This window comes from Oryctolagus cuniculus, chromosome 1 (genome assembly GCF_964237555.1).
Source record: "Oryctolagus cuniculus chromosome 1, mOryCun1.1, whole genome shotgun sequence".
Taxonomy (NCBI): Eukaryota; Metazoa; Chordata; class Mammalia; order Lagomorpha; family Leporidae; genus Oryctolagus; species Oryctolagus cuniculus.
In genome coordinates, this window is record NC_091432.1 from 6,825,798 (window position 1) to 6,852,929 (window position 27,132).

At 62.4% G+C, this 27,132-nt stretch overlaps 2 protein-coding genes across 30 annotated transcripts in view; one reads left to right on the forward strand and one right to left on the reverse strand.

Annotated features, from left to right (window-relative positions):
• Positions 1-27,132, forward strand: part of NRXN2 (neurexin 2) — a 110,077-nt gene that overhangs the window by 77,950 nt on the left and 4,995 nt on the right. For 20 of the 28 annotated variants that reach the window (XM_070068859.1, XM_070068909.1, XM_070068867.1 and 17 more), the window contains 5 exons: positions 5,492-5,673; positions 10,064-10,235; positions 13,470-13,559; positions 16,536-16,861; positions 18,950-19,028. In XM_070068859.1, the coding sequence (XP_069924960.1) occupies positions 5,492-5,673; positions 10,064-10,235; positions 13,470-13,559; positions 16,536-16,861; positions 18,950-19,028 (849 nt within the window). The remainder of the gene's footprint in view (positions 1-5,491; positions 5,674-10,063; positions 10,236-13,469; positions 13,560-16,535; positions 16,862-18,949; positions 19,029-27,132) is intronic. The other 8 variants (XM_070068894.1, XM_070068935.1, XM_070068941.1 and 5 more) reach the window with 1 other exon arrangement.
• On the reverse strand, positions 1,786-3,509 carry LOC138848588 (uncharacterized). 2 transcript variants are annotated; one of them, XM_070068967.1, is made up of 2 exons: positions 2,986-3,509; positions 1,786-2,425 (listed from the first exon to the last, which is right to left on the reverse strand). In XM_070068967.1, exons 1-2 carry the CDS (start codon positions 3,480-3,482, stop codon positions 1,801-1,803), a joined length of 1,122 nt encoding a protein of 373 aa, XP_069925068.1. In that variant the 5' UTR covers positions 3,483-3,509; the 3' UTR covers positions 1,786-1,800. The 2 variants fall into 2 exon arrangements, 1 of the variants encoding a protein (XP_069925068.1); XR_011386533.1 differs by lacking the exon at positions 2,986-3,509 and adding an exon at positions 2,735-2,964 and having other exon boundaries at positions 1,815-2,425.

A 27,132-nucleotide genomic window follows, 5' to 3' on the forward strand; every position in this document is an offset into this window, starting at 1 on the left:
CCTCCTGTGGGGTGCACCTCCTCACCCCCCGGCCCCGCACCTCCTCCATTTTGTCTTTGGCCCCGTCCCAGCCTCCATCAGCACCCATCTCTGCACCTCCAGCCCACCACATCCAGGCCCTGCACCCTCACCTTCCGTGTCTCTGAACCCCTCCCCTCCCATCGGGGCACGCAGGCTCCCATGTCACCACGGCACTGGCCTCAGGTCTCACGCTGTGGCCATGTGGCCTCCCGTTCCTGTCCGTCTGTCCCTTCCTGGCCCGGTACCCCCTGCACTTTCCGTGTCTACCTGTCCATTGCCTCCCATTTTTTTTTAACTCTGCTTTTGTTCTTCCATCGCCGTCCACCTCACATCTCCACCATTTCCTGCCTGTGCCCCCTCCACCTGCGTTTCTGCCCCTCCCCGCCTCCCCATCACCACTCTGCCTCCGTCATCGTGGCTTCCCAACCCCGTGCTCCAATCTCCCAGCTCCTTTGTGGGCTTCTTCCCTTTCCTCCTCGCTCTGTGTCTCCTTTTTTCCATGCCTCTACCTCCTTTCCATCCAGTCCCCCAGGAGCAGTCCCTCAAACTCTTCCCTCACCCCTTCCTCTTTCTTCCCCCAACACAGGTTCCCTCGTCTACCCTCTACCCCACCCACCCTCCTCCCCACATCTGTTCTCGTCCCCACACTCCCACCGCACCCTGACGTGGTTGTGCTGACCCTCCCAGGCGCTGCCTGGCCCTCTGCACCTTCCTGCCCCCTTTCCTTGCCCTCCGCCTCCCAGGAGGCCCTGGCTTGCTTCCCAAGGCACACAGATAGGCATGGTCCTCCCGGATAGTGAGGTGAGGTTTGGAGGGGTGGGAGAGGAGCGGAAAAGGATGGCAAAGCAGAGAAGAGCTGGCCCCCAGGGATCTGGGCAGGCTGGAAGAAGGGCCAGGAGCCGGGGCACCCCAGGAAGGCCCAGTGAAGGCGCAAGAGCCGGGCGAAGGGAAAGAACCCAGACCAAGGCTTTTCTGGATGCTTCAGTGTCTTACGGACCCGGATCTTCCAGAGGGGTTTTGTCCTGGCCTCTGACACCAAGGGGCGCAGAGAGTCACCGCGCCGGGGGAGGAGGGCACGGGAGCCTGTGGGACCTGGGTGCTGAGACTGCCTCCAAGCCGGCCACTCCTGTGCTGGCGAAGGAGAAAGGGCCAGGGGCTGCCCAGCGTCTCAGGAAGCACAGCGATGGCTGGTGGCCCAAGGTGGGGCAGGGAGCCAGTGAAGGCAGGAGGGAAAGAGGGCCAAGGAAGGCAGCATGGGGCGGAGGCCGCCTGTCACGGCTGACCCCTCAGCGCTGCCCACCTCAACAGTGGGGCTGGCCAGAGGCCCGGCTCCTCTCAGGACCTGTGCTTGGCCAGAGGGACAGGCCAGGCTCCCCCCTGAGCACCCCCGTTGAGGGGGCCTCTTTCTGCACCTGCGTCTCCACTCCTCCTTTTGAGGTCTCCTTGGGCTGTCTCTGCTCCCCGCCCCCCTTCACTCCTCTCAGTGCCCCTCCACCCCTCCCAGCCCTTCCTGTCGCAGAACGTCCCTACCCACTCCCCAGATCCCACCGACACCTCTGCAGTCATGTCACTCTGGGCGCGGGAGGAGCAGCACCTCTGGGTCCCAGAAGTGGACTGAGGGTGACACTCTGGTGGTCCTTGGCCCCCAGGTTCTGGTTTCAAGGTCCTTGAGGACCTCGCAGTCCCCAGTCTTCATTTCTGGCACCCTCAGGAGCCAGGAAAGGAGGGTTCAACCCCGGCTGAGTTCTAAGTCAGTAGCTCCCAGGAGTTTCGGATTTATCACACCAGCCAGGCAAGGAAGACGGCATTTATTATGATCCTGGTGTTATGAGCCTGAGAACTTGGATTCTGGACTGCTTGGTTGATGGCCAAGAATGGTTTTAAAAATGGAGGGGCTATGTCCTTGGGTTCTGGACCAAAAGAGAGCTGAGTGCAGGGGCGTGGGTCTGTGGCACTCTCCCCCTGCGGTGGTGGAGATCCATGTGGAAAGATCTGGCTTGCCCAGAAGCCAACACGATGCAGGCTGTTTTTTCTCGCCGTTCCAGGTCTTCCGCAAGGTTTCTGGTGCCGTGGGGACACAGCCAGGAGGGTCTCCACACGACTAAAGCCCCAGTGTCGCTGCCATTTTTTTTTTAACCTGCCTGGGTTGATTTTGCTGTTTGAGTCTGGGTTAGCTAACCATGGTTCATGGCTGTTTGTTTTGAATACAGGTGTGGGGGGCTGTATGGAAGGTTCTTGATCTCTAGAGTGTTTTACTGGGTCAGTGAATTTCGAGTCTGGAAGGCACTGAGGAGCTGGGTGTGGGCAGAAGGTGCCAACCCTGGGCCTGCGGCATCTTGAGGCTGGCGGAGGCTCCCTGGTCCTGGGCTTTGAGGGTGCAGGTCTCCAGCTCACCAGCGTTGTCCTGGGGAGGTAAAAGGTAGTTGCTCCGCACCTCCTTTTCTGGAGCCTGTCAGCCCACATGGGGCACACATCCCGGGCTCCGGGTGGCTCAGAGGCTGGCCCCTGCCTTTCCTGCCAGGGGGAGAAGCGGGATGCGCCCCGGGAGCAGGGGTTGGGGGTAGGGGTATGGGGGAGGGGCCTGGGGGAAGCCCCGCCTCCTCTGCCCAGCCCTTCCCGGGGCACCCAGGGCAGGAGCCGAGGTGCTGGGGAGAGAAACGTCTCCCCAGGGTGATCAGTGCCACCTCCACCCAATAAACCATTCATCCTTTACCTCTTTTCCCGAGAAGTCCCCCTCTCCCCGTTATAAACACCCTCGGGCCTTAATAAACTGGCTGCGGTGCCAGACCTCCGCCGGGCAATCAATCCCTGGGGAGGCCCGGACCAGGGAGCCAGGAGGCTGGGGAGGGGGTGGGCGAGGCAGGCTGCGTGGGCCTCGGGGGCGGGGACGCGTGCTCCCCGTCCCGCGCGCGGGGCCAGCCCTGCCCTGGCGGCGCCTGCCACGGCCTGTCTTTGTGCGCTCACCGCCATGTTTCCGGCTGCGGCTGCGGCGTCGCCTGTCGGGGGTCCGCCTCTCCACGCTGGGTCTTTGTGTGCAGCTGGCAGCGGCGTCGCCGGTGTGTGGGTGTGGGGTGGGTGTGCGTCACTGGGGACGTGGCTGGCGTCCTGGGGCTTGGGCGGTGGGCGCGCGCCTCTGATCCCGCCCGCCTCCCAGCCCTATGGGGGCGAGGCCCGCCTGCTCCTCCAGCGCTCCGGGCGCGGGCGGGCTCTGTCCATGGTGTCGAGCTGGCGGGATCGGCGGTGGGAAAGCCCGGGGAAGGGCCTCCTCTCCCCCGGACCTGGGGGCTCGGAGTCCAGCTGCGGGTGGAAGCGGCTTCTTTCCTTCCTTGGTCTGAGGGGACGTAGGAGCCCAGTGAGGCCTCCTGTGCTGGGGAGGCCCTGCAGCCCCGGGTGAAGAGGCTGCAGCCCGGGCTTGGGAGGGTGAGTGGAGGAGGGTCAGCGTCTCCGCTCCCCCACCCCATCCCAATTCAGACGTGCAGCTTGTGAGTACAGAGAGGAGGAAGGACCCTGGGTATTACGGTTGCCATGGAAACAGCCGATTTGCTGGAGTGCTGCGGCGTTGGGAGTGGAGACTACAGGCCCTGCCCTTTCCAGACAGGTGTCCTGCCTGGGGTAGGCGTGGGGTTCACTGTGTACCCCGCCTCCAGCCACCTCTCCATCCTAAACTTGGGGCCCATCTGAGGGCACCCCCTCACGGCTGTGCCTCCAAGACCCCCAGGCAGAGGGGACATTTGGGTCTGGAAGGAGCGGGGGGTCCCTTCCTGGGCACAGGCAGAGGTGAGATGTCAGTTGACCAGATGCCAGATGGCTCTCTCCCGCCTGCCCTGCCCCAGGGGTCATGTGTCATCTGGTGGAGGGCGTGGAGACACATGTTCCGGGGACTTCTGAGGGGATGCATGGCTCCTGCTGGCCTCACTGGCTCTCCAGACCCAGGTCCCAGCATTCTCTTCTCCCCAGCTCCTCCATGGGCCTGCAGATGGTGCTTCCCGCCAAGAAACCGGGAGGCCCTCGACGCCTTCGGGGGCCCGGGGTGACCCAGGATAGAGCCCCTTTGCCCCTGATGTCCCAACCACAAGGAGGCTCTGGAGACGAGAGGCCTTGAGGTGCCTGAGGGGACCCAGCTTCTTGTTTACTGCGAGGCTGCCATATTGGCTGAACGGCCTTGCCCCCAGGCTCTCGGACCCCATCCCAGGACTCCCACTGCTCTCCCAGCCCCAGGCCCAGACTTCCTTTCCAACCTACTCCAGGCCTTTGCCCTCGACCCCATCCACCTCCCTCCCCACTCACCCCCATCTCCAGATAGGTCTTTCCTTAGACCCCTCTCCCTCCAGAGTGCTTGGAGCGGAGTTGTTAGGGGCTAATTATTTAATTAAGTATTTTTTGAATCTCATCTGCTCCATTTATGTTCTAAAGGGTGCAAGGTTGTCCTCCCTTCCCCTGTCTGCAGGCCCCAGCGCCCTGGTCCTCCAGCCTCCCAGACAGACAAGGCTCCCTTCCTGGAAACTGGGTGACCAGCCCCCACCCCCCCCACCCCCAGGGAGCTCAGTCAGCCGCAGGAGGGAACATGGCGACTAATGGGGTTTATTTTGGGGCTGAGATCGTTAGGGACCTCACACCCGCCCCCGGCAGCCGGATGGCGGATGGCGAGGAGGAGAGGGAGAAGGGGAGAGAGGGTGGGTGGGGGAGGGCTCCCACTCTCCCAGCTCTCTCACCTACTCCCCTCTCTGGCTTTCTCCGTCCGTATGTCTCTGCCTCCTCACTCCTCTGCTGCCCCTCTTCCCCGTGCTTCCTTTTCAGACAGGGTTCGGGACCCCTCTGCTTTGGGAGCCACACAGCCCCTGCTGGGGGTAGAGGCAGGGAGTCTTGGGAAAACTGGGAGCGTTCCCAGGGGCTTGGGAAGGGGCTGGGGTGGGGGTGATGCTGGCGAGGTACCAGTGATGGGCCATGACTCAGAGCTGCCCACAGCCCTGCTCATCTTCCCGCCATCGCCCGGGGCTGTGTTTTCTTTTTCTTTTTTTTCTTTTTTTTTTTTTTTTTTTGGCTTTCGTGCTTGCTCAGCTCTGGCACCAAGGAAGCACACGCCTTGAATCTGCCACCTCTGCCAGCCTGGGGAATCACGCTGGTCAGGACCAGGCCCCCTCCTTCCCAGGGCGCACTCGTCTTCCCTGCCTCTTTGCAGCCTCTCTCTGGGCGCGCGTGCTCTCTGTCTCTGTCACTCTCTCTGTTACCTCTCGGTTTGGCTGTAATTAAAGCTAGAATTCTAGATGAGGCAGCTACATCTGTCTGTGCGTGTGCACGGGCTCTCGCCCGGGGACCCGCCTGCCAACTGTTCCCTGGGGCTGCAGGGCGGGGGGCTGCTGCGGGCGTCGCAGCAGGAGGCCCTGTACCTGCCGCCTGGTGTCGCAGCCCGGCAATCCCACCGGGCTGGCCCTCCTGACGCCGTCTCTCTCTCCTTTCCTTCTCTCTGCAGCTGGGACCACATACATCTTCGGGAAGGGGGGAGCACTCATCACCTACACGTGGCCCCCCAATGACAGACCCAGCACGAGGATGGACCGCCTGGCCGTGGGCTTCAGCACCCACCAGCGAAGCGCCGTGCTGGTGCGGGTGGACAGCGCCTCCGGCCTGGGGGACTACCTGCAGCTGCACATTGTAAGGACCCGGGGCCCCGGCCCTACGAGCCCCTGCCTTCCCCACCCCAGAGCTGCTGCGTCTCTCACTGCACGGGGGGCACCCCCTCAGTGGGGGTGCTCACAAGCTCTGTTCCCCCACCCCTGGAGCTTCCTGCAAGTTCTGCTTCTGAGAGCCGACCCCTCCCGGTTACTCAGCGAGCTCCCAGAGCCACGCCAGCCCGTGCAAACAGCACCAGCTCCTCGCTCTCCAAGACACCCGTGTCTGCGACCCCAAACATGTCAGGGGCCCCGGGGGCCTTCCAGGCTGTTCTCCTGCGGCCTTCAGAGACGTCCCCACATTTGTGATTGTCCCGGGCTGCTGCCTGCTCACGCAGAGGCCACCTAGGGCAGCCCCTCTTCCTGGTCCCTTCCCCTGCCTTCCTGCTGCCATCCCCGCTTCTTCGCCTTGTCCCCGGATCCTGCCCCTGCCGCTGTCCTGCCCTGACCTCTGTTGTGAATGCTGCCCCCCGCCCCCCAGCAGACTCCTTACCCAGCCTCCCCTGCGGCCTCTCTGGCTGCGCTCATGCCTCTCTGACACGCATCCCTCCAGCCCACCCCACATCGTTTTCCTGCCTCAGGTGCCACCTGGCTCTGCCCAGGCACACACACACCCTCCGTTAACTTAGCCCCCCACTGCCTGCTCCCCTCCTGCACCCCTGTTCTTCCCAGTGCCCCCCTCTGCATCTCCCTCATGTGCACAGCTCTTTTTTATAAAGATTAATTAATTTATTTGAAAGTCAGAATTACACACAGAGAGGAGAGGCAGAGAGAGAGAGGTCTTCTATCCGCTGGTTCACTCCTCAATTGGCCGCAATGGCCAGAGCCATGCTGATCCGAAGCCAGGAGCCAGGAGCTTCCTCTGGGTCTCCCATGTGGGTGCAGGGGCCCAAGGACCTGGGCCATCTTCCACTGCTTCCCCAGGCCATAGCAGAGAGCTGGATGGGAAGAGGAGTAGCCGGGACTCAAACCGGCACCCATATGGGATGCCAGCACTGCAGGCGGCGGCTCTACCTGCTACGCCACAGCGCCAGCCCCGTGTCCACAGCTCTTTACCACACAGTTGTTCGTCCTGCCTCGTTCTCGTCTGCAGGCCGCCCCTGTTCTTCCCTGGCCTGAGCCCCACCCCCAGTCCTGCCCCACACTCTCCCCTGTGACCTCTGGCCTTGATCTGTTTCATCCCTGGTCTTGGCCTTTTGCCTGCCCTCTCCCCACGTCTCAAGTTCTCCTGCCTCAGTCTCCATCTCCATCGATGGGCCTTACAGCTGCCTCGTGTCCCTGTCTGAGTCCCACATGCTGGCCCTGTCCAGGCCCCCTGAGCTGTGAGAGTGGAACAGGCTGGTCAGGCTCTGTGTGCTGGGAAGACCTGTGTTGTGGGCCCTGGGCTTGGTGAAGGGCAGGGTTGGGACAGGAGAGGAAGCCAGGGCAGAGGGCTGTAGAGTGGGAGCCAACCCTTCCCTGTCTGCTTGGGAACGTGGCTGCCGGCCCCTCCCCCCCAGCCACTTGTCAGCATCCCAGGAGCCCCGGCCAGAAGGAAGGGAGGTGTCCTGTGGGCAGAGCAGAGCTGGGGCGGAAGCAGCTGCTGACGGGCGTGGGCCACTAGAGGCCATGCAGAAGGGGCAGAGGGGCAAGATGGTAGCAGGAGAGAGGCTGAGCGAGGCCAGCACGGTCTGAGCCGTGTGTGACTGGAACAGACGGTGTCTACAGCTGTGCCTGGCGGCCTGGGAGACACCTGGATTTGGGTGACCGCGTGGGGCTGGGTGCAAGGTGCCTGTGCATCAGGGCCGTGGCTGGTGGGGAGCGGCTGGGTCTCGTGCTCTCTGAGTGGGTGGCTGTGCGTCTGCATGTCCCCGTGGAGCGCTGCTTGCTGTGGCTGGTCCCCTGTCTGTGTGACTGTGCGTCCCCGTGTCCTTGTCTGCCGGTGAGGCCTCTGTCTCTCCCTCCCTATGCCGGTGAAGCCATGCGTGGCTTTGGGTTGGAGTCCCAGTTCTGCCACTTCCTTGCTGTCTCTCTGTGCACCTGCCGCTCTCGAGCCTCGGTTCTCTTGTGTGTGTGTGGGAGGGAGGGGAGGTGGGCTCAGAAGAGGCCTGGCCTGTGGCCCAGGTCTGAAGGAAGCACTTAGGGCCTGTCCTCCCGGGCTGCTGGCCTGCCTGTGGGAAGCCCGCCGTGTGAGTGTCGTGGTCCTCTGTGAACGGCCAAACCCACAGCGGCTGGCCTCTGGGCTGTGACATGGGGAGAAAGGGCAGGGGGTCGGGGGCCCCTTGACCCTCCCCTCAATTGTTCACAGGCCTCGCCTGGTTCAGGGCTGTGCAGTTAGAAGTACCTGTTGGGTGCTGTTGGGTGGGGGTGGCGGGGAGGGGGCAAAGCCTGGCTCTAGGGTGGGGAGGCATGGGAGAGGCCAGCTTTGAGGGCAGCAGGCGGGCTGGGTCCTCTTAGGGGCAGCCCCCAAGTCCCGCTTCCTCTGGTGACACATCAGCTCTCACCACAGCGTCATTAGCAGCTCTCAGAGAGCGGGGAGGCGGCAGCAAAATAAGAGAAAAGCAATTTGACGTTTCTAATAAAGCGTCGCTCCACTTTGCCAAATTAATTTTGACTCCCATAATTATTTGCTGTAGGAGCGGCCGCGTTCTCCCCACCGCCGCCTAATGAGGTAATTGGGGAATTAGGAATTAATGACTTTAACAGAAGTGACAACTGACTTCACATCGGGAGCGGCTCTGGGGAGCTGCCTCTCCCCCGGAGTGCACCGCTCCAAGCTTGGCTGCCACCTAGGAAACCCAGGTGTCCCGCCTCCCGGCCCCCACGGCCCCCACGGCCAGCACAGCCGGCCCTCTGCCGGCCCGCCTTCCAGACCGCACGGCCCCCTTGACCGAGATCCCTGCCCCGGGCAGAGCCTTGCCGGGAAGAAACCTTCAGAGGCACCCATGGGGCTGATGCTATTCTGGGTGATATTATTACTAACAATAGTAACGAGAAGGCTCGGCTGTTCTCTCGCGTGTGTGTGGGGAGCAGTGACGAGCCGTCTCCCTGGGGATGTTGTCAGTCTGTGGGTGGTGGGTAGGACGGGCTTGCTAATACTCCTCCAGGCAAGCCTGGCCTCAGTTTCCCTGTGCACTGCACATACGTGAGAGGCCGTGTGTGTGTGTGTGTGTGTGCACTTGCATGGATGTGTGTGCCTGCAGAGGTGTGTGTGGCTGTCCCAGGTGCTAGGAGGTGGACAGCTGGACCTCCCAAGTACAGAGTGATAGGGCGTGGCCCCCAGCATGCGTCACAGCTGCTCAGCCTGCACCCCCCCATTCTCCCTGGCAACCCCTAAGCCTTGGCTGGTAGGTGAGCCCCCCCTGCCCGCACCTCCAGTGCCACCAAGCCTCTGGGCTCTGTTCTGTGCAGGAGGTGGCAGCCAGTGGTTCCTCCTGACCAGGCTGGGCTGGGGCAGTCCTTCTGGAAGGCGCCAGGAGAGCAGTGTTTCTGTGATGGGCTGGGGCCCAGGGAGTGTGCGATCCAGTTCCCTCCTTGATGAAGGGGCACCATGAGCTTCCTTGGGGGCTGCTGAGCGGTGACAAGTGCAGGAGCAGGCAGCCCCTGCGGGCCTTGGGGTATTTGGGGGGTTTGGCCAAGTTCTGCCTCTCACTCCAGCGTCGTGGACAAAACTCTGCCTGGCCTGGACCCTGGGCAGCTTCTGCAGAGTGCCCCACGGGCTCGAGTCCTGGCGCTCACCCAGGCTCTCCCTCTCCTTGCAGACCTTGCTCTGTCTGTCTTCTTCCTGTCCCTCCCCATCCCACACTGGGACACCCCATGCACCCCTCTCCTTAAGTCTTGTTCCTTATCTCTTCCCGTGCCATCACCCCCAAACACAAAACAGTCCAGGACCCCACCTCCGCCCCCATGGCTGCAGAGGGGCCACCCCCGTGTGCACAGCCTGACCTACTTGGGGCCCGTGAGGGTGCCCAGTGCCGGCCATGCAGGGGAGGGAAGGCTGGAGGCTCGGGCCTGGGGGAGGCTGGCCTCTGGGGACTTCCCTGAGGGGGCTCTGTGCCCCTCTGCCTGGCTCCCATTGCCTCTATCTGGGCTCAGTGGCCCTTGCTCAGCACAGGTGCCCCGTAAACATGTGTGGATATTCCAGACAAACCAAAAGGCCAGAGACAGGTGCGGTTGGTGGAAAGGGCCCTGGGCCCAGCTCCACACCCCGCGGTGGCTGTGCCCAGCCTCTGAGCCCCCACTCTCTGGCCTGCACGTGGGGGCGGGACGAGCCCACCCACCGTGTGCAGATGAGACCTGGAAAGCCGGGGTGACGCTGTGGGACACAGGCGTTGTTCCAGGAATGACTGAATAGCTGTTGCCTCCCCGTGGCTGACCTGTACCCCCGTCCCCAGGACCAGGGCACCGTGGGGGTGATCTTTAACGTGGGCACGGACGACATTACCATTGACGAGCCCAACGCCATCGTGAGCGACGGGAAATACCACGTGGTGCGCTTCACTCGAAGCGGCGGCAATGCCACCCTGCAGGTGGACAGCTGGCCGGTCAACGAGCGGTACCCGGCAGGTAGGTAGGCGGCGCGGGCTCCTGGACCGGGCGGGTGGACTCGGACCGAGCGCCGCCTGCAGCGGGGTGGGCTAAGCGGACAGGCTTCCTGCTGCGGGGCGGGGCCGCGGGAAGGCGAGGCTTCTGGGGGCGGGGCCAGAGCGGAGGCGTGGCTCAGAACCGAGGTACTGGCCGGGCGGGGGCCTGGAGGAGGTGCGAGGCCGGTGGCAAGGCCAGTGGGTAGTTTGGGGTGCGAAGAGAAGAGGGAGGGGAGAGGCAGGAGAGTCTGAAGCGACTGAGGACAGGATGAGCTCAGAAGCGAAGGACAGGCGGAAATGGGGAGGGACTTGCAACAGGAGCGCAAACTCGGCAGTAGCACAGGAAGCATTTTGGCAAGGAGGCAGGTGCTGTTCCCAAGGACAGAACCAAGGTCTCTAAGGAGCAGTCAAGGGCCGGTGTGCAGATCGGGAGAGCTCGACAGGGAGAGAGAAGCAGCGGGGACACCAGGGAAAGAGGAAGCCCAGTGTCTCGGGGAGTGGGGAGGCGGTGAGAGGGCAGGGAGAGCCAGAAGTGAGGAGAGCGCGCCCTCGGGGTGCCAGGCCCTGCTCCAGGCCTCCAGGACGCAGTGGGGCTGCACAGCCCCGGCTTCAGCAGAGTGACAGCTGTGGTGGCCGAGGAGCACAGGGAAGGGGCTGGGACGAGGACAGGGGGAGACAGGAGGCAGAGACGGCCCAGAGTGAGAGGGCACCGGGGGAGGGGCCCCCAAGGCCTGTGCAGAGACGGAGGCATGGAGATTCGTGGAGATGCTGCCAAGGAGAGAAGGGGTGGACGGAGCCTCGCCAGGGAGAGGAAGGGGGAGCCGCAGACAAGGGGCACTGGGATAGGTGCTGAGCGACGCTGGAGAGAGTGGGGCCCAGGGAGAGAGGCGGCCCCATGCTGACCACGATGCGTGCAGGCGGGACAGTGCACAGACCCTCCTGGGCTTACCTAGGGCAGAATAAAGAGGCCAGGAGGGTCACGGCGCCCAGTCGTGCAGGCTTGCACCCAAGAGTTTTGGGGCAGCCCCTGGAGATAAAGAGGCCCACACAACCCCCTAGGCAGGTACACACACAGGCCGAGCCCAGACATCCATACATCAGACAGACGTGTGAGGAAAACAGCTCTCCAGAGAGATGCCAGCCTATAGTGGGGCCCCGGGCAGACACAGCACCCCTCCCACATGAAGCCCCCTCCCCCACCACTATGAGCTGACACTGACAGCCCCGGCTGTGTGGGTGTGATGGCTCTGTGGGCATCAGAACACGTACCAGGGCTATCTTTGTAGCAGTGGTGACGTGGGCCTGTGCTGGGGGGCACACGAAGACCCCCCGTGTCAAGCCAGGGCTTGGATCTGGAGCTTCACCCCATGGAGCCCAAGCAGGCCGGAGGTTGAGGGGTTACACCTGTTTCCCTCTGCTCAGGAGCCTGTGGCCACAGGCGGGGAAAGGCTTCTGGGTGCCCCTTGCCTGCCAGGGAGGCCTGGGGGCTGCCTGTGTGCACAGTGGGGGCCGGCCCTGGGCAACACCAGTGGCCAGGTCAGCTGTGTGCAGGGGCCCAGAGACTGCTGCCTGTCTGACCCTTACAGGGTGCAGAGACCCAGCCCCTGGGCTCCAAGTCCGCAGGACCTGGTTTTTGAATCCCGAATCTCCTAGTGACAAGGTGTGGGCCCTCTGATGAGTCATGTCGGAGCCTCTCTGTCCATTTGTACCCCCGAAAGGTGGGGGGTGGTACTGGGGGAGTCCAGGGAATTGTCCACGGAAGCAGAGGAGGAAGCTGGGCTTCTGTGCATGGTGTCACCTGCTGGGCCTTCCTCCATCTCCCACCCTCCTCTTCCTCTAGGACATGCGCATTTGAATGACCCATTTTCCACTTAAACAGGAGTGTCCTGAATCTTTGGGGAGGCAGAGTCTCATTGCCTTGCAGGCACCACCTGTGCACACACGGACACGCGTGCGTGTTCATGGGAGGTGCACACAGGCAGGCCCAGGTCCAGACCTCTGCACAGGTGAGCGGTGGGGTGGAGGTGGGAGGGGAAGCCCCCTGGCCCCACCAGCGCGCAGAGCAGCATGGAAGTGGTTTGTAAAGGAGGAGCAGCCAGATTCCCAAAGGAAATCGCCTTCCCTTCCACTGCTGCTCATCAGGTTTGCGCACAGTCCATGGGGGGGCAGGGGGCACACAGGCAGGCCCAGGTACTGACAAGCCTGTTTCCACAGAGGTGTGCACACACACACACACACACATCCTCCCTATCTCCAGGGGCTGGAGCCTGGGGGCTGAGAGGCAGAGGTGGGCAGCCACATATCCCCGTGTGCAGGTGCAGAAGAGGTTGGAGAAGGGGCAGGGGCTGGCGGGGCAGGAGAGGGAGGGAGGGTTGCTGAGGCTGCGTCCCGAGTGCAGAACGCAGGGCCCCTGGCAGCAGCAGAGGAGGGCTGGCCGCTCAGGGCCGCTCAGGGCCGAGGTGAGAGGGCTGCGGGAGGCCGCAGAGAGCTGGTGGGCGGGGCTCCATCACGGCTCCATCACCAGGTGCCACACCGCTGGGTGTCCCTCCCACCTTGCAGGGACAGCAGGGTTGGGTTCCGGAGCCCTAGAGAGGGTTAGGATGGGGGGACCAGGAGTGGAGTGAGGTGGGGGAGGAGGGGCAGCTGGGAGTCGACCGCTGAGACCAAGGGGGTTGTGATGGCTTGGGAACGTGGTTTAAATCTCACTGTTAAATGCGCGTGCTGGGCGACCCCCTCCTAAATGCCGCATAAACCCCCGCTTAACCTGCCCCTCCCACTTCTAAACCACCCTCTAAACACAGTAGCCAGCTGGGCCACGATGCCTGCTGCCCCCAACTTAAACCTGCTAAATGCCCCGCCCCGCCCCAATGCCCCATTTCGGGACGGGGAAGGAATCGGGGCCTCTACCAGTGATAAACCTGTTTAACCTTTGACCTTCGACCCTCCAGCTGCCTTTTCTTTGTGTCCTTTCCTTCCTCCCTTCTTCCCTCCTTTTCTTTGGGTTGCTTCCACCCCAGGGTGGGGCAGGCTCCCGAGGCGGAGCCCAGGGAGGGCCCCCACCCCGGGCAGAGGGACCCACCTTTTCTTCCTCACGTCCCCCCTCTTTCCGTTGGATGTCGCTGCTTATTCTGATCTCCTGAGAAATGCATAATTACTTTTCTAACTACTTTGAACTTCGCCGCCTGAGAAACCTACTGTCTTTCTAAACTTTTCCAAGGAAACTTTGATAACGAACGCCTGGCGATTGCTAGACAGAGAATCCCCTACCGGCTTGGTCGAGTAGTAGATGAGTGGCTGCTCGACAAAGGTAATTAACCAGAATTAATTAACTAATTAACTTTAAACCACTAACTTAAAGGTGCAGAGCTCTCTTTCCCTCTCGGTGCCTTCGCCGGCACCCACCCCTGCAGGGACCGTTGTCCGACCGTCTGGCCAGGGCGCCCCTTCCCCCAGGAGCCAATGGACTGGGAACTTCAGGGTGGTGACCTGGGGCCAGGGCGGGGCCTTGGGGTCTCTGTCTGAACCTAGAATGGGAGGAGGGCGACCACCACAAGCAGGCTGGGGGAAGCGCTCTCTGCCTGAGGGTCCCGCGGAAGTTTCCTTGAAGGGCCGTGGGGCACTTAGGGGCAGGAGGCCCTGGGGAGCAGGGGGAGCTGATGCCGAGACCTGAAGGGGGTTGGCTAGGCCTCACCGCAGCCACCTGGGGAGGAGGGGCAGATGGGGGCCTGAGATCCTACAGGAAAGACCCCCGAAGACAGCGTGCCTCTGGGACCCCTCTCTCTGGGACGGGCCCACAGTGGTCCAGAGGCCCCTTGGAAGGGCACGCTGAGAAGAGGCTGAGGGGTTCAGGACAGGAGGTGGTCGTCCGGTAGGGATGTCTGGGCCTGCTGAGTTGCTCAGGAAGACAGAGGGGGCTCCCCTCGAGGCCCGCAGGCGGTGGGTGAGAGGGAGAAGGCTTCTTGCCAACAAGGGAATTTGGGGGCCAAGGGCAAAGTCATCCCATTCCCTTCGGAGGGGGGCGAGCTCTGTACCTCTAAGGCTAAACTCTAGGGGGGAAGTAGAACTGTTAAACCTCCACTTAACCAGCTGATAACTGTGATTTTAAATGTCCACTGGGGCCTACCCCCAATAAAACCCCTGATGTAACGTCAGCTCCCCCCCCACGAGGGGGGCCTAAACATGTTGATAACCAGGTGTGATAAATCCAAAACAGGACAAAAAGTTAAAGGGACTGTAACAGACATCGCTAAAACCTACAGCCCCAGCCACATGGGCTGCCCTCTCCAGCGGGGTGAACTTTAACCCTTTGAGGAGTTCATGGCAGGTGGAGGCAGGGGCAGGGGCCACGGGGGACCACGTTTGTGACACCTCATGTGGCTTCCTCTCCGTTACCCACCTCCCTCTCCCGGAATCAGAGAGGCCAAGGGAGCAGCCTGGGCTGAGGACGGGACACCTTGTGACCCCAAGGGTCGGGAGAGCTGGGCAGGCCCTGGTAGGGGGAGGGGGTGGGACTTGGGGTGCAGATGGGGGGACCTCAGGCTGTCCTTCCCCAGTGGCAGGTCTGAGCGTTCTCTAGCTGACAGAGGAGGCTTCTGGGAGTGTGGAAGGAGGACCCACTTTCTCTGTGGCCTTGGTCGGGGGCCAGGGATAGTCACCCTCGCTCAGCCCACGTCACAGGCGCGTCTCCAGGATGAGAGGAAGGAGGGAGCAGGGAGGTACTGGAGAACCAGGTCTGGGAGTTCTTGGAGGGGATCCAGCTGCTTCCACACGCACCCACAGATCCAACTGACCTCAAATCAAAAACACTTGCAAGAAATTTGCATCTGTACTGAACCGATACAGATATTTTTTTTGCCACCATACATAAGGGACTCGAGAGCACCTGCAGATTTTGTGACCTGTGGGGGATCCTGGGATCCCTCCGTGGATGACAAGGGACAGCTGTACCTTACTGTCAGTAGGTGCTCACTAAATGTTTATGGAAGGGATCCATTTTCCCGTTCCATGTCCTGTCAAACGGTCCCACGAGACGCTTCGCCGTAAAGAGGTTTACGGTGACACGAGCTGGGAGGTGCTGAGTCTTGTCTCCCTCTCTTGGAGGCGCGTGTGTGCGTTAGGGTAGTACAGGCTGGGCCAGGGGGCTGAGGAGACACAGCAGTGGCCCTTGTCGGCCGGAGGCTGGGTGTCCCCGAGGCCGGGCGACCCTGAGAAGCTGAGTTCCCAAAGAGGGTTTCCCAAGGGGGACTGTCCTCAGCCCAGGTCTTGGGGCAGGGCTCACAGGCACCTAACTCTAAACCAGATCTTTAACGAGGCACTAACCAGAGGCTAACAAGGGCTAAGCCAGGTCTTAAACCCCCAGCACCAGCAGCTGAAGGTCCGGGGGAGGAGGGGGCAACGTATTCATCCCTCTGCCCTCCCCCTCCCCCAACAACAACAAAAAACGCAACACCAAAACCAAAGCTAAATCTAAACTTAAACATAATAAATCTCTTTTCTAAAATCCAAACCAAAACAACAAACTCAGAGGGTTAAACCGACCCCCAGATCCACTGAAAACGAACGGAACAGCCAAGCCCCACGCAGGTGGGAATGCTAAGGTGACACTGCCGAGTGCCAAGCGAGACTGGAGCTGGAGCGGATTTTTATGGCTGTCAGCGAGCGAAGCGAGGTCCCTTTAACATTTTCCATTTCTGGCGGGCTCTGCTCTCCAGGGGCGGGCTCCAGGTGGTGGCTGGGCCTTGGCAGGGGAGGAGGGCCAGGGTTCAGAGGGCCTGGAGCCCCACCCCCGTTGGGGGCCACATCCCGTTCACCCTCCTCTCGCCTCCTTGCCTGTGCTCACCTGCCGGCCCCACCTTGGCCGGAGCAGCAGCCCGCTCTGTCTCTGCCTCTTTGTCTCCTGTCTGCTGCTCTCCATGGCTCCATGCTCTCTGGAGTGGGATGTTTGGGGAGGCAGAGGGCGAAGATGGGGTTGACATGAAGAGGAAGGAGGGGTGATGCTGGCCCTGGAGGGGGAGGGGGCAAAGTGAAGAAGGCATGTGCAATCTGGGGGGAAAGGGGGTGCCTGGGCTCCCTTTCCCAGCCCGTGTTGCCTTGGGGGCCCCACCTGGCTGGGCTAGGGGCCGTGGCTGACAAGGACTTTCCCTCTGGTTGTCTGCCCCTCCCTTGCCCCTCCCCAATACTTGCTGGTCTCCTCTTCCACCTGTTTCCCCCCTCGGCTTCCCTCCATTCTCCCCATCCCTTCCCGCCTGCCCTCCCTGTCTGTCACCCCGCCCCCTCCCCTCAGGCCGCCAGCTGACCATCTTCAACAGCCAGGCCGCCATCAAGATCGGGGGCCGGGACCAGGGCCGCCCCTTCCAGGGCCAGGTGTCTGGCCTCTACTACAATGGGCTCAAGGTGCTGGCGCTGGCCGCCGAGAGCGACCCCAATGTGCGGACCGAGGGTCACCTGCGCCTGGTGGGGGAGGGGCCGTCCGTGCTGCTCAGTGCGGAGACCACGGCCACCACCCTGCTGGCCGACATGGCCACCACCATCATGGAGACCACCACCACCATGGCCACCACCACCACACGCCGGGGCCGCTCCCCCACGCTGAGGGACAGCACCACCCAGGTGAGGCCCCTCAGGCCAGTGGACAAACGGTAGGGGTGGGGGCCGTGGCGCCCAGGAGTGGGTCCAAGCGGGTCCAAGGTCTGACAGGACCCTGGAGGCTGCTGGCCCCAACCTTGTTGTCACGGCGATGGTTTCGGTGAGGTGGGGGGGTCACCCTTTGCTCTGGTAACCAGGGCTAGTGTGGGATCATTGCTAGGGTGGAGGGGGAGTTTGGTGCCCCAGCTGGACCAGGGAAGACCACCTGCCTGAGTGAGGGCAGAAGGAACCCTGTGCCCCCTCCCTGATCTTAGCCGCGCCCTGTGTTGTGTGGGCATCTAGAGGGTGTTGCCTGAGGTTGAAGCTGGTTGATGTGGTCACCAGCAGGTGGCCAGGGGCAGCGTTCCTTGTTTGCTGGAGTCCCTGTGTGGGGAAGGCCTTGGCCTTCATGGCCTTCATGGCCTTCATGGCCTTCACGGTCCTCCTTGTGAGCTTGAGCTTGCACTTCTCTGGGGACCCAGGGCCCTCCTCTGTGCCCGCGGGTCCGAGGAGGGGGTGTCGGCACAGACAATTTCCTGTGCTTTACCCCCACCCCCACCCCCACCCCCACCCCCACCCCCAGTGCTCATCCCGCCTGCTCAGGGGCTCCCTGGGTCAGGCCACGCCCAGGGGAAGGCTGCACTTGGGAGTGAGTCTCCGCTGGGGTGGGAAGTGAGGGCCCTGTGTGACTCTGGGGCAGCCCAGGCCAGGCTCTGGTGGGTGATGCCGCCAATGCCTACCTTAACCGTTGGCTCAGGGAGGGCTCACACCTGCCACATCTGGCCTTGCTTAGCCACCCTGCACCCACACTGCCTTCACCCCCGTGCCCTTCCTCACTGCCTGTGGTCATCAGGCCTATAGGCCTAATGGGACTGCAGCCCTCCCAGCGTGAGGGAGAGATCTGGGGTGGCCACGAGATGCGTCCCCGCCTTCAGCTTCTCCCTTTAGCCAAGGGGCGGCCCCTCCTCCCTGCGCAGGGAGCTTGGAGCTGGGCCGCTGAGGCTCACCCATGTGAGAGAGATGAGCCTGGGCCTCCTCCTCTCTGTCTTCACTCCCAAGAAGACCGGGTTGGAGTGCCTGGGGATCTGGCCCTGGGATGCAGGGAGCCCCCAGAGCAAGGCCTGGGCCCCCCATGCCCAGTGTCCTCTAGGTTGTGGGGGCAGGGGCCTCCAACCTCAGAGGAGGAAGATGGACAGTTTGTCCAGGTGGAAGGGGCACCCTGGGGTCATGGCTGGGGAGGAGAAGCACCCACAGTGTTCACCAGAGCTGAGGTGGCAGGAGTGCAGAGGGGGAGGCCGGGCCCTCCAGGCCCCACCTTGCCCTGGGGCGGCGTCTGAAGATCAGGTGTGAAGAACAGCAGGGGCGAGGCTTCATCCGCCCATCCTTGACCTCCGGACTGGCCCTGTCCTCCCCACCCCGCAGTCCCTCAGCCCCTTCCCTCTGGACTGGATGTCCCCTTCTTGGGTCTCTTCCCTAACACCCCCTGCGCACCCCCCTGCCCCCCACACTCACTCACCTTGGGAATTCTCTTTCTTAGCAATCAGGAGAGAAAATGCTGACAAAGTCGACTCCTGTTGTCATGGCAACAGCAGCCCTAATTATTGTGTGCAGCCCGGTCTCTGTCTCTCGGGGCTCTGGGAAGGGGGTTGGGAGAGAGGTGAGAGATGATGGGGTGGTGAAGGGGGAGCCAGGAGACCCCTCCACCCCTGCTGCACCCGTGCTGGCCCGAGGCATTCTGGTCTCCTTGATGGACCTGCAGCCAAGGTCCAAGGCCCGGCGTGCAGACCCGCTTGCTTCCCGGGAACATGAAGCACGAATGTGCTGTCTCACTGGTCCTCGGGAGCCGTGGGGGTCTGCGGCCTGGCGCTGCCAACGTCCCTTTGTGTGCGGGGAGATGGAGCCCCAAGGTCACCCAGCACATGACGGGGGGCTGGGCTCGGAGCAGGGCTGCCCGCCTCAGCCCAGGGCGGGTACCTGTGCCTAACCCCAACCCTAGCCCTGACGCAGGTGGCTGTGGGTCTGCTGACCCACCTGGAACCCTGTCTTTCCCTACCCCTTCCTCTCGCTCTCCAGAACACAGATGACCTCCTGGTGGCCTCGGCCGAGTGTCCGAGTGATGACGAGGACCTGGAGGAGTGCGAGCCCAGTACTGGTGAGTGCCTTTCCCCCCTCCCCCCCCCCGGGACCCACTGCGACACTGCTGGGAGGGGGGCGACTCCCCCGTCACCTGGCCCAAGCCCCAGGACCTATGCCAGGCCTTAGCGTTCCCTGACAGTCCCCTCTCCCACCCAAACTTCCCCACCCAGAGGTCCTGCCAGTGCCCTCTGGCCAGGTGCCTTTTGGTGCCCCACCCCTCAGAGGTAGAGAGGTCCTTAGCCTGGGGTTGACAGCTACGGGGTGCTGGGAGGGAAAGAGGGAGACTTTTCCTTAGAAAGTTGAGTAGCTGCAGCTCCCATGAGTCCTTGGGTTGAGGATGGGGAACTACAACTCCCATCAGCTCTTGGGTCCAGAACTGCAACTCCCATCAGTTCCCGAGGCTGGGTGCTCTCAGTCACAGTGGATCCTGGATCCTGAGCCCTCCTCATGTCCCAGGGAGGGGTCTGGTGCTCTGGTCTGAAGGGTTCCCAGGGTGGACACTTCCCGGACTGCTGGGCCAAGTGGGCAGGAAGCGCACAGCAGCTCTGTAGGTGCCTCCTGGGCCTTGAAGTCTCCTGGGCCGACTGGGGCCTGGGGCCTGACTTAGATTCCGGTGGGGGAGCCTCTGCAGGAGAGAGCAGGACTGGTGGGAGGTCATGGGGGCTCCCTGGAGGCGTGGGCTGTGGGGCTGGCTGCATGGGTGGGGCTGGAGTGGAGCAGTGGATACCGGGTGCTGGGCTGCTCTTTGGGCAAGTTGGCAGAGCGGAGAGGAGCTGAGGGAGGGTGGGGCTAGCTGGGAGGCAGAGAGTGGGTGTGGCCAGATTTCTCCATGGGGAGCAGGGGCCTTGGCGGCTTCCAGAGGAGGCTGTGGGAGCAGAGAGGCTGCCCATCTCTCTCTCGGCTTCCCAGAGCCTCCTCCGTGACTGCACGGTGGTCACACCTGGGCTGCTGGTGTTATCGGGCTGGGGACTGGGGCAGGTGCCTGCAGGGCCAAGGCCGGGGATGTGGTGAGGAGGTGGGCAGTGTACCCTCCTCCTGTGAATCTAACCTGGGGGGCCTCCCAGCGCCAGAAGAGAGTCAAACCAAATGGAAAGAGTGTGGGTGGGGCAAGAAGGGAACAGGGCCTGTGTGCAGCTGTGGAGCCCTGGGGCAGGCAGAGGTTCGGATTCAAAGACCAAGGGCAGCCCAGTTGCCCTCTGTGTCTCCCTGTGCCCAGGGGCAGTGGGGGGAGCCGCCAGCTGCTGGGCTGGGAAGCCCCCCTCCCGGAGCCCGGGGCCTGTGCTTTCTGCTCCTCTGCCAGGAGCTGCCCCCACCTCACGCATGCACACCCAACCTCACCGTTGCTCCGAGAGGCTCTGGGCCTCTGGCAGCATCGACGCCCAGCGCACAGGCCTGCACGAAGTGGCTGTGACGAATGGCTCATGAGAGCCCTGGGTGGGGACACGGGACAAGGGATTGTGAGGGTCGTGAGGAGGGGCTACTGCCTGGCCCTGCCGCCTGTGCCCCTGGCCATGCAGTCTGCAATGGCAGCTCTTGGTGACAGGAGGAGTCTCTGTTCTCCCTGGGTCCTAAGAGGGCTGTCTCGGGCCGGATGGTCACCACACAGGGACATGCAGTGCACCCTGGGCCCCAGCAGGACCACACTCTATCTCCTGAGGTTTCAGCCTCCCAGCCAGGGCTCAGGGTCTGCTCAGGGCCCTGGGTGGGACGCTGAGTATGTGTGCTGGCGGTGTGTGTTGGGGTGGGAGGGTAAGAAGCAGCTGCCCCCCCAGTTGGAGCTCTGTGAGTTCACCGATATCTGGGTCTCCCCCCGGGAGAGGAGTGCCAACGTGAGGTGGGGGCAGAGAAAGCCAGGAGCTGCCAGGGTAGGGCTTGGGGCCAGCCCAACACCCTGCTTGGGAAGCAAGATCTGGAGGAGGGGCAGAGTGCCCACGGGAGCCCCGTGCGCAGGCGGTCAGCACCTGCGGGCTCCCCGGGCCCCGGGCACGCGTGTGTGCACGTCCACGCCCAGGCCACACTGACGTGCCGGAAGTTGTATCTCATCCCGAGGGAGACCAGGCAAGGACCAGGGTGACTCCAGGACCTCCCAGGCTGGTGTAGACCGTGCCATGCCCCCCAGGCTGGTGTAGACCGTGCCATGCCCCCCAGGCTGGTGCCATGCCCCCCAGGCTGGTGTAGACCGTGCCATGCCCCCCAGGCTGGTGTAGACCGTGCCATACCCCCCAGGCTGGTGTAGACCGTGCCATGCCCCCCAGCACCTCCCCGTGGAGGGCCAGGCTCCCCCTTGGCTCCAAGGTCAGCATTAGGGGTGGGGGCAGCTTGGCTGGAGACAGCGGCTGCCCAGCGCCTACCTCAGTGTTTGCAGCCCTTCCAGCTTCTGACTCCTCATTCCCGGTCTAGGTGGGGGGCCCTGGGATGCTCTGTGCACCTTTCCACCCTTTCACCTCACCTGGGCACCCCAAAAGCCCCAAGTCCTCACCTCCCCCGTGGATCATCCAGTGTGGTTGTTGGCAACCCAGCCAAAGAAGGGTCTTGCTTACATTCCTCTGTGTGGGAGTACCTTCCAGGGGTCACACATGTGCCGTGGGGCGCCCCGTCGTCCCAGCTGGCTGGCCCGCGCTGCATTCTGGGCCGGCCTTTGTGCCCCAGGAGGTCCACGGGAAGAGCTCACACACACCACAGGGTTAGACGCACAGAGACGCACGCCCATGCACTGACCAGCAGGCTTCCTCATGCACACCTCTGCTCCACCCACGCCACTCACGCCCGCTCAGTCTCCTGTGTGCCCAGGCCCCTGGCACTCCATACACGACCCTGCTTGTTGAGACCATGGAAGTACAGAGCTCTGCTCACGAAGGCAGGCGCGGGTGCCCAGGCCGTGCAGTCCTGCGTGTGTGTTCTCAGGGCTCCAGAAGCACCCACAGAGGGGCCCAGACCCGCTGGCGCTCACGGGCCGAGTCCCCAGGGGCTCACACTTGCACATGTGCTCAGCGAACACAGGTGCACACCTGAGGCGCCGTGTGTCTTTTTTTCTTTAAGATTTATTTATTTTTATTTGAAAGTCAGTTACACAGAGAGAGGAGAGGCAGAGAGAGAGAAAGAGAGGTCTTCCATCTGCTGGTTCACTCCCCAATTGGCCGCAACAACCAGAGCTGCATCGATCTGAAGCCAAGAGCCAGGAACTTCTTCCGAGTCTCCCATGTGGGTGCAGGGCCCAAGCACTTGGGCCATCTTCCACTGCTTTCCCAGGCCACAGCAGAGAGCTGGATCGGAAGTGGAGCAGCCAGGCCTCGAACCGGCACCCATATGGGATGCTGGGCTTCAGGCCAGGGCGTTAACCCACTGCACCACAGTGCCAGCCCCGCCATGTGTCTTAAACCTGCCAAGGCATTTGCTTTGCTCAGAGCTATGCATACATCACACTCAGACCCCCGAGGCACCCTCACACACGCCATATGTCCAAAAGCACACACGTGTCCTCAGACCTGTATGTACATGTCATAGTCCGGTCGATCTAAGCATGTGTACACATGTGCTGAGGCCCATGCTTTGTGACATGTCTGTAGACTCCCGACCACACGTCTGTTCCCAGCCCCATGTTCATGTATGCAGTCCACAGAGTCTTACACACATGTTCAGACTTCCAGCTACCCACATATATCTCAGAACCATAGAGACCCGTGTGCAGGTCCAGACCCATCCAGCTGTGCACACGAGCATGCACACGTGTGTACTCTCAGAAGTGTACGTCATGCCCAGGCGCACAGAGGTGCATGCGTGTCACTGTAGGTGCCCCTACAGCTGCAGGGGGCGGTGCCGTGTGCACGAGGCTCCCAGGTGAATTGGGAGCCATACGGTGTACGTGTGCGCACTCTCAGGCGCAGGCCGTGTTCCCGGCCCCAGGGGTCCACACACGTGCACGCATCTGTCCAGCCTCAGGCCTGAGCCATCCGCTCTGTCCCGTGAGAGGAGACCCTCGGGGCTCGTACTTAATGCATGCTCGCACTCAGACGCGTGGTGAGCCCCCCAGGCAGTGGGCACCCCGGCAACACTCACTGTGCACACATACGTGTTGCTTCATGCGCACAGAAGCCTGCACACGTACAGAGGCCTCTGCCTGTAGAAGTGCAAGTACATGTGTTCAGGCCACGGAGGCGCACGCAGTACCTGTGCGCACACGCACGCAAGCCTGCTTGGGCCCACATCCGTGCTCTCAGCGACAGGCGATAGGTGATGCCTCAGACCCCCAGAGCGCACACACACACATATGTACAGTGCACACAGCTCTTCCCAGCCATCCCCACGCACAGATACTCAGAGTCACAAGGCTCACGTGTGCACAGGCCCAGAGAAGCAGCCACGGGCGCTCACCCTGTGTGTGCCTCACCAGAAGCGCGCCCCTCCGTGGCGCTCGCCGGCTGGGTCGCACAGGGCGCGGAAGCACAGATGAGCTCGGAACTGCAGCCGCTCTTGTGGAACTGCAGCCGCTCTTGTGGTACCGCTCGCTGCTATAACAAACCCCGCGCCATCTGTGCTGTGACACACAGCCGCGCGCTTCTCGTTCTTGGGCGGCAGGAATGGGCGCTCCTGGTGGACAGGCGGCTCTCCTGCAGGCGGTGACTCAGGGCCTGGTCCCCTTCCACCGTGTGGCAGCACCGTTTTCAAGCGCGCCTGCCCCAGTTCTGGTGGGGGGAGGCTGCTGTGGGCTGGGAGGTGGGTGCACCTCCTCCAGGGTGGCCGCTGTGCCTGGCAGTGCCCCGAGGAGGAAACAGACAGACCTGGGGACCAGCTAGTGCCACAGTCTGGCTTTCTGGTCACTAAGGATCTGTTTCACTCCTCCTCCCAACCCCAGGCTCACTCACGCCACCCCAAGAGGCAACCCAGCTAGAACCTTCGTCTCCCAGGGGGTGGCGGCCACTCCACTGCAGCCAGGATGTGGTGGCAGGGTGGTGACAACCCCTGCGGTGACGCCTCCTGTTAGAAACAGGGCAGGGTGGTGACGCGCACAGCTCCTCATTTCTAGCGCTGAGAAAATCCTCAGATTCACACGTGCACACAGGCAGACCGGCGCTGCATTCTCCCCGAATTCAGGCAGGCTTGTTCCCGAAACTCTACCGCTGCCCTCTGGGAGGTCATTCCCAACCCTTGCCCTCCATGGCCACCTGTGGAGAGGGCATTGGGGAAAACAGCCACCTTGGGGGGCACCATGGCACTGTCACCCTACTCCTGAGGGTCCAAAGATAGTCCAGGGCTCAAGCAGCCACAGGAGCCACAGCGAGTTCTTCCGCACACGTCTCTCGAGCCTACTGCCAACACCCTTTCTCTTCGCATGGTGGTCACTGGCTTGAGGACATTGGAAACAGTGGACGGCGGGCCGCATGCTAAAGCTGGGCCTTGCGCGTGGCTGAGTCCTTGTGCAGGCGAGAACTTTGCCGGCCACTGTCCCCCGACGCCTCTTGGCGCCGTCTCTCTTACGGTTTGGGGTTTGGAAGTGGTGGCTTTGCAGGACCCACATGTCTAGTCTGTGTCTGTTCCCTGGATTTTTGCTCATAAGCCAGTCATTTCCTGCCTGCCCCTTTCTTTAAATGTGTCGTCAGAAGCAGGAAGTAGAAGCCGGCATGGTCACTGCCCCCCTGTAGGTCGCCACGAGCGGTGTGTGCCATGTTCTCACTGTGACACGCGGCCTTCGTCTTGCTGGGCTCCCTCTGTCTCCTTGGGTCGTCACGGGAGCGCACGGGGTTTGCTTCTCACGACACCCGTTTCTGGGGCCAGGGTCTCTATCAGTTAAGGTGACGTTCGCTTCTGTAACAGACAAGCCCCGATTCTCAGTGGTTGAGTCAAGAGAAGTTTCTCACTTAGGTGCTGAACCCCAAGGGTGCTGTAGGACCCACTGCTTCCACTGGGCCTCCTCCATCTGCAGTCATGGTTTCCAAGGAAGAACAGCATGGAGGGCGGCACGCGGGGAGCTGCTGGAGCGGTGCCCTTGCTCAGTCCACAGCGCACTAGCTGCAAGGGATGCTGGGACATGTAGTCTAGCCGCCCAGGAGAAGGAGAGAAGGACATTGCATTAGTCTGTTTTATTGCTACAACAAAATAACCGAGGGAGGCTGCTTTATACAGAAAAAAAAAAAAAAAAGGTTCACCTGGCCCCCAGTTTTGAAGGGTGAAATTGCACACAGCAAAGCACAGGCTCGCGCGGGCGTCCCCCTTGGCTGTGTCACTCGACAGTGGGAGGCTTGCTCTCTGGCCAGGTCCCAAGGCGGCACCCTGCACCGCATGGAAGGAGACAGGAGCACGCGCGTGGCTGTGTCACTCCCTCTGCTTGCGAGGCCACCAGGATTCAGGGCTCCGCTTATCCGACTGTTGCCACTCCTCAAAGGCTCTACCACGAGCACCGTGAGCAGGTGAACCGCCCGCTCGCCTGCACCTTCACAGCGGGGGTCAAAACACAACGCATTGGCCGGCGCCGCGGCTCACTAGGCTAATCCTCTGCCTGCGGCGCCGGCACACCGGGTTCTAGTCCCGGTTGGGGCGCTGGATTCTGTCCCAGTTGCCCCAGAGGCCAGCTCTCTGCTGTGGCCCGGGAGTGCAGTGGAGGATGGCCCAGGTGCTTGGGCCCTGCACCCCATGGGAGACCAGGAGAAGCACCTGGCTCCTGGCTTCAGGTCGGGTAGGTGCGGCGTGCCGCTGTAGCGGCCATTTGGGGGTGAACCAATGGAAGGAAGACCTTTCTCTCAGTCTCTCTCTCTCTCACTGTCTAACTCTGCCTGTCAAAAACAAAACAAAACAAAACAAAAACCAAAAAACTCAACGCATCGAGCCCTGCACAAGCCCACACGGGTCCACTGCACGCACTTGCGAGTTCTCCAGCCCATGAACATGCTCACACATGCACGTGGCGCTCAGACCCAGGCTCATCGGCTGCAGTGCCCACAAGGCCAGAGGTCAGCTCACATGCACATGTGTGTTCGGACGTAAGGCACGCGTGCTCAGCTCCGTCAGGTCTCGCGCACACACATACACACGCACACATGTGCTTTAGGGACCTGTACCCGGGTGCACAGAAACACAGACCCTCCGGGCGTGCGTGGGCGCGCCTGTGTGCTCATCCACAGCGTCCCTCCTTGTGTCCAGCCTGGCCGCTGTCCTCTGCTGGTGTTTCGGAGTGGGTGGGGCATCATCCATGGTGGTGCAGGTTGTTTTCCGCTCAACAGGTGAGTCAGGGCTGGCTCCAGCCAGCCCTCTGCCCGCCCAGGGCCGTGTCCACCAGGAGGAGAGAACGGCTCTGTGCAGTTGTGTACAGAGGTGCTGCACCTGCTGGCTGTCTCCATGACAGGGGCTTGCCTTTCTCTACCAAATGTCCTGTAGGCCTGTCACCTTCTGTCCCTGCCAGCCTGGACGGGCCGCCAGGGCTGGTGGACGGAGTCTCCACCAGCGTGTCGGCCATGTTCTAGACGACACTGGTGGGGGCAGCATAGCTTGCTTGGGTGGGAATGAGGTTCATGGGTAGTTTCCAGTCAGGGGACTTCTGGGCCCCGAAGGCAGAGTGGGCTCAGCTCCTCAGTATCTCCAAAGGAATGCTGGCGGGGAGGGGTGCCTGGAGGGGCTGGCGGCCTCGGTCAGGATGGAATTTTTTGGCAACTGAGACTGGCATGCATGGCAGTCCCCTCTCTCAGGAAGCAGAGGAGTGGGGGTGGGTGGCCCCGTGATGAGCGTGCACCTGGGAGTATTCTCCCAGTGCTGCAGCTGCTCGGCGTGGGGGAGAGGTCGGAGGCTGCCTGGGGTCTTACCAGACTCCAGTGGCTCCTAGGGCACCATCCCGGTTAGCACCCTTGGTGTAGAACTCCCAGGGTATGACCCAGGGAAGCCCCGCTCCCTACGTTGCCTGTTACGTGACTGCCTAGAGCCGAGGCCGTGTTGAGTGAGCGTGGGGAAGGAAGGGTGCCTGTGGGTTTTTGTGGGTTCTCCATAGCCTGTTAGCTGGCAGAGAGAGGGAGTGGGTCCAGGCCCCGGGGAGGAAGTGGTGTGGGCGCCAGGAGCATGGGTCCAGGCCCCGGGGAGGAAGTGGTGTGGGCGCCAGGAGCCGCCAGGAGAAGGGTCACCGAGCCAGAGTAATGGCG

What these genes read in the sequence shown, in the direction of transcription:
- LOC138848588 (XM_070068967.1), bottom strand. Translation starts at nt 3,482, where the DNA reads ATGGGGTGGGGGAGCGGAGACGCTGACCCTCCTCCACTCACCCTCCCA. An exon ending in CCGCAGCCGGAAACATGGCG is followed by an intron (nt 2,426 to 2,985) that starts GTGAGCGCACAA and finishes TTACCTCCCCAG; the next exon opens with GACAACGCTGGTGAGCTGGA.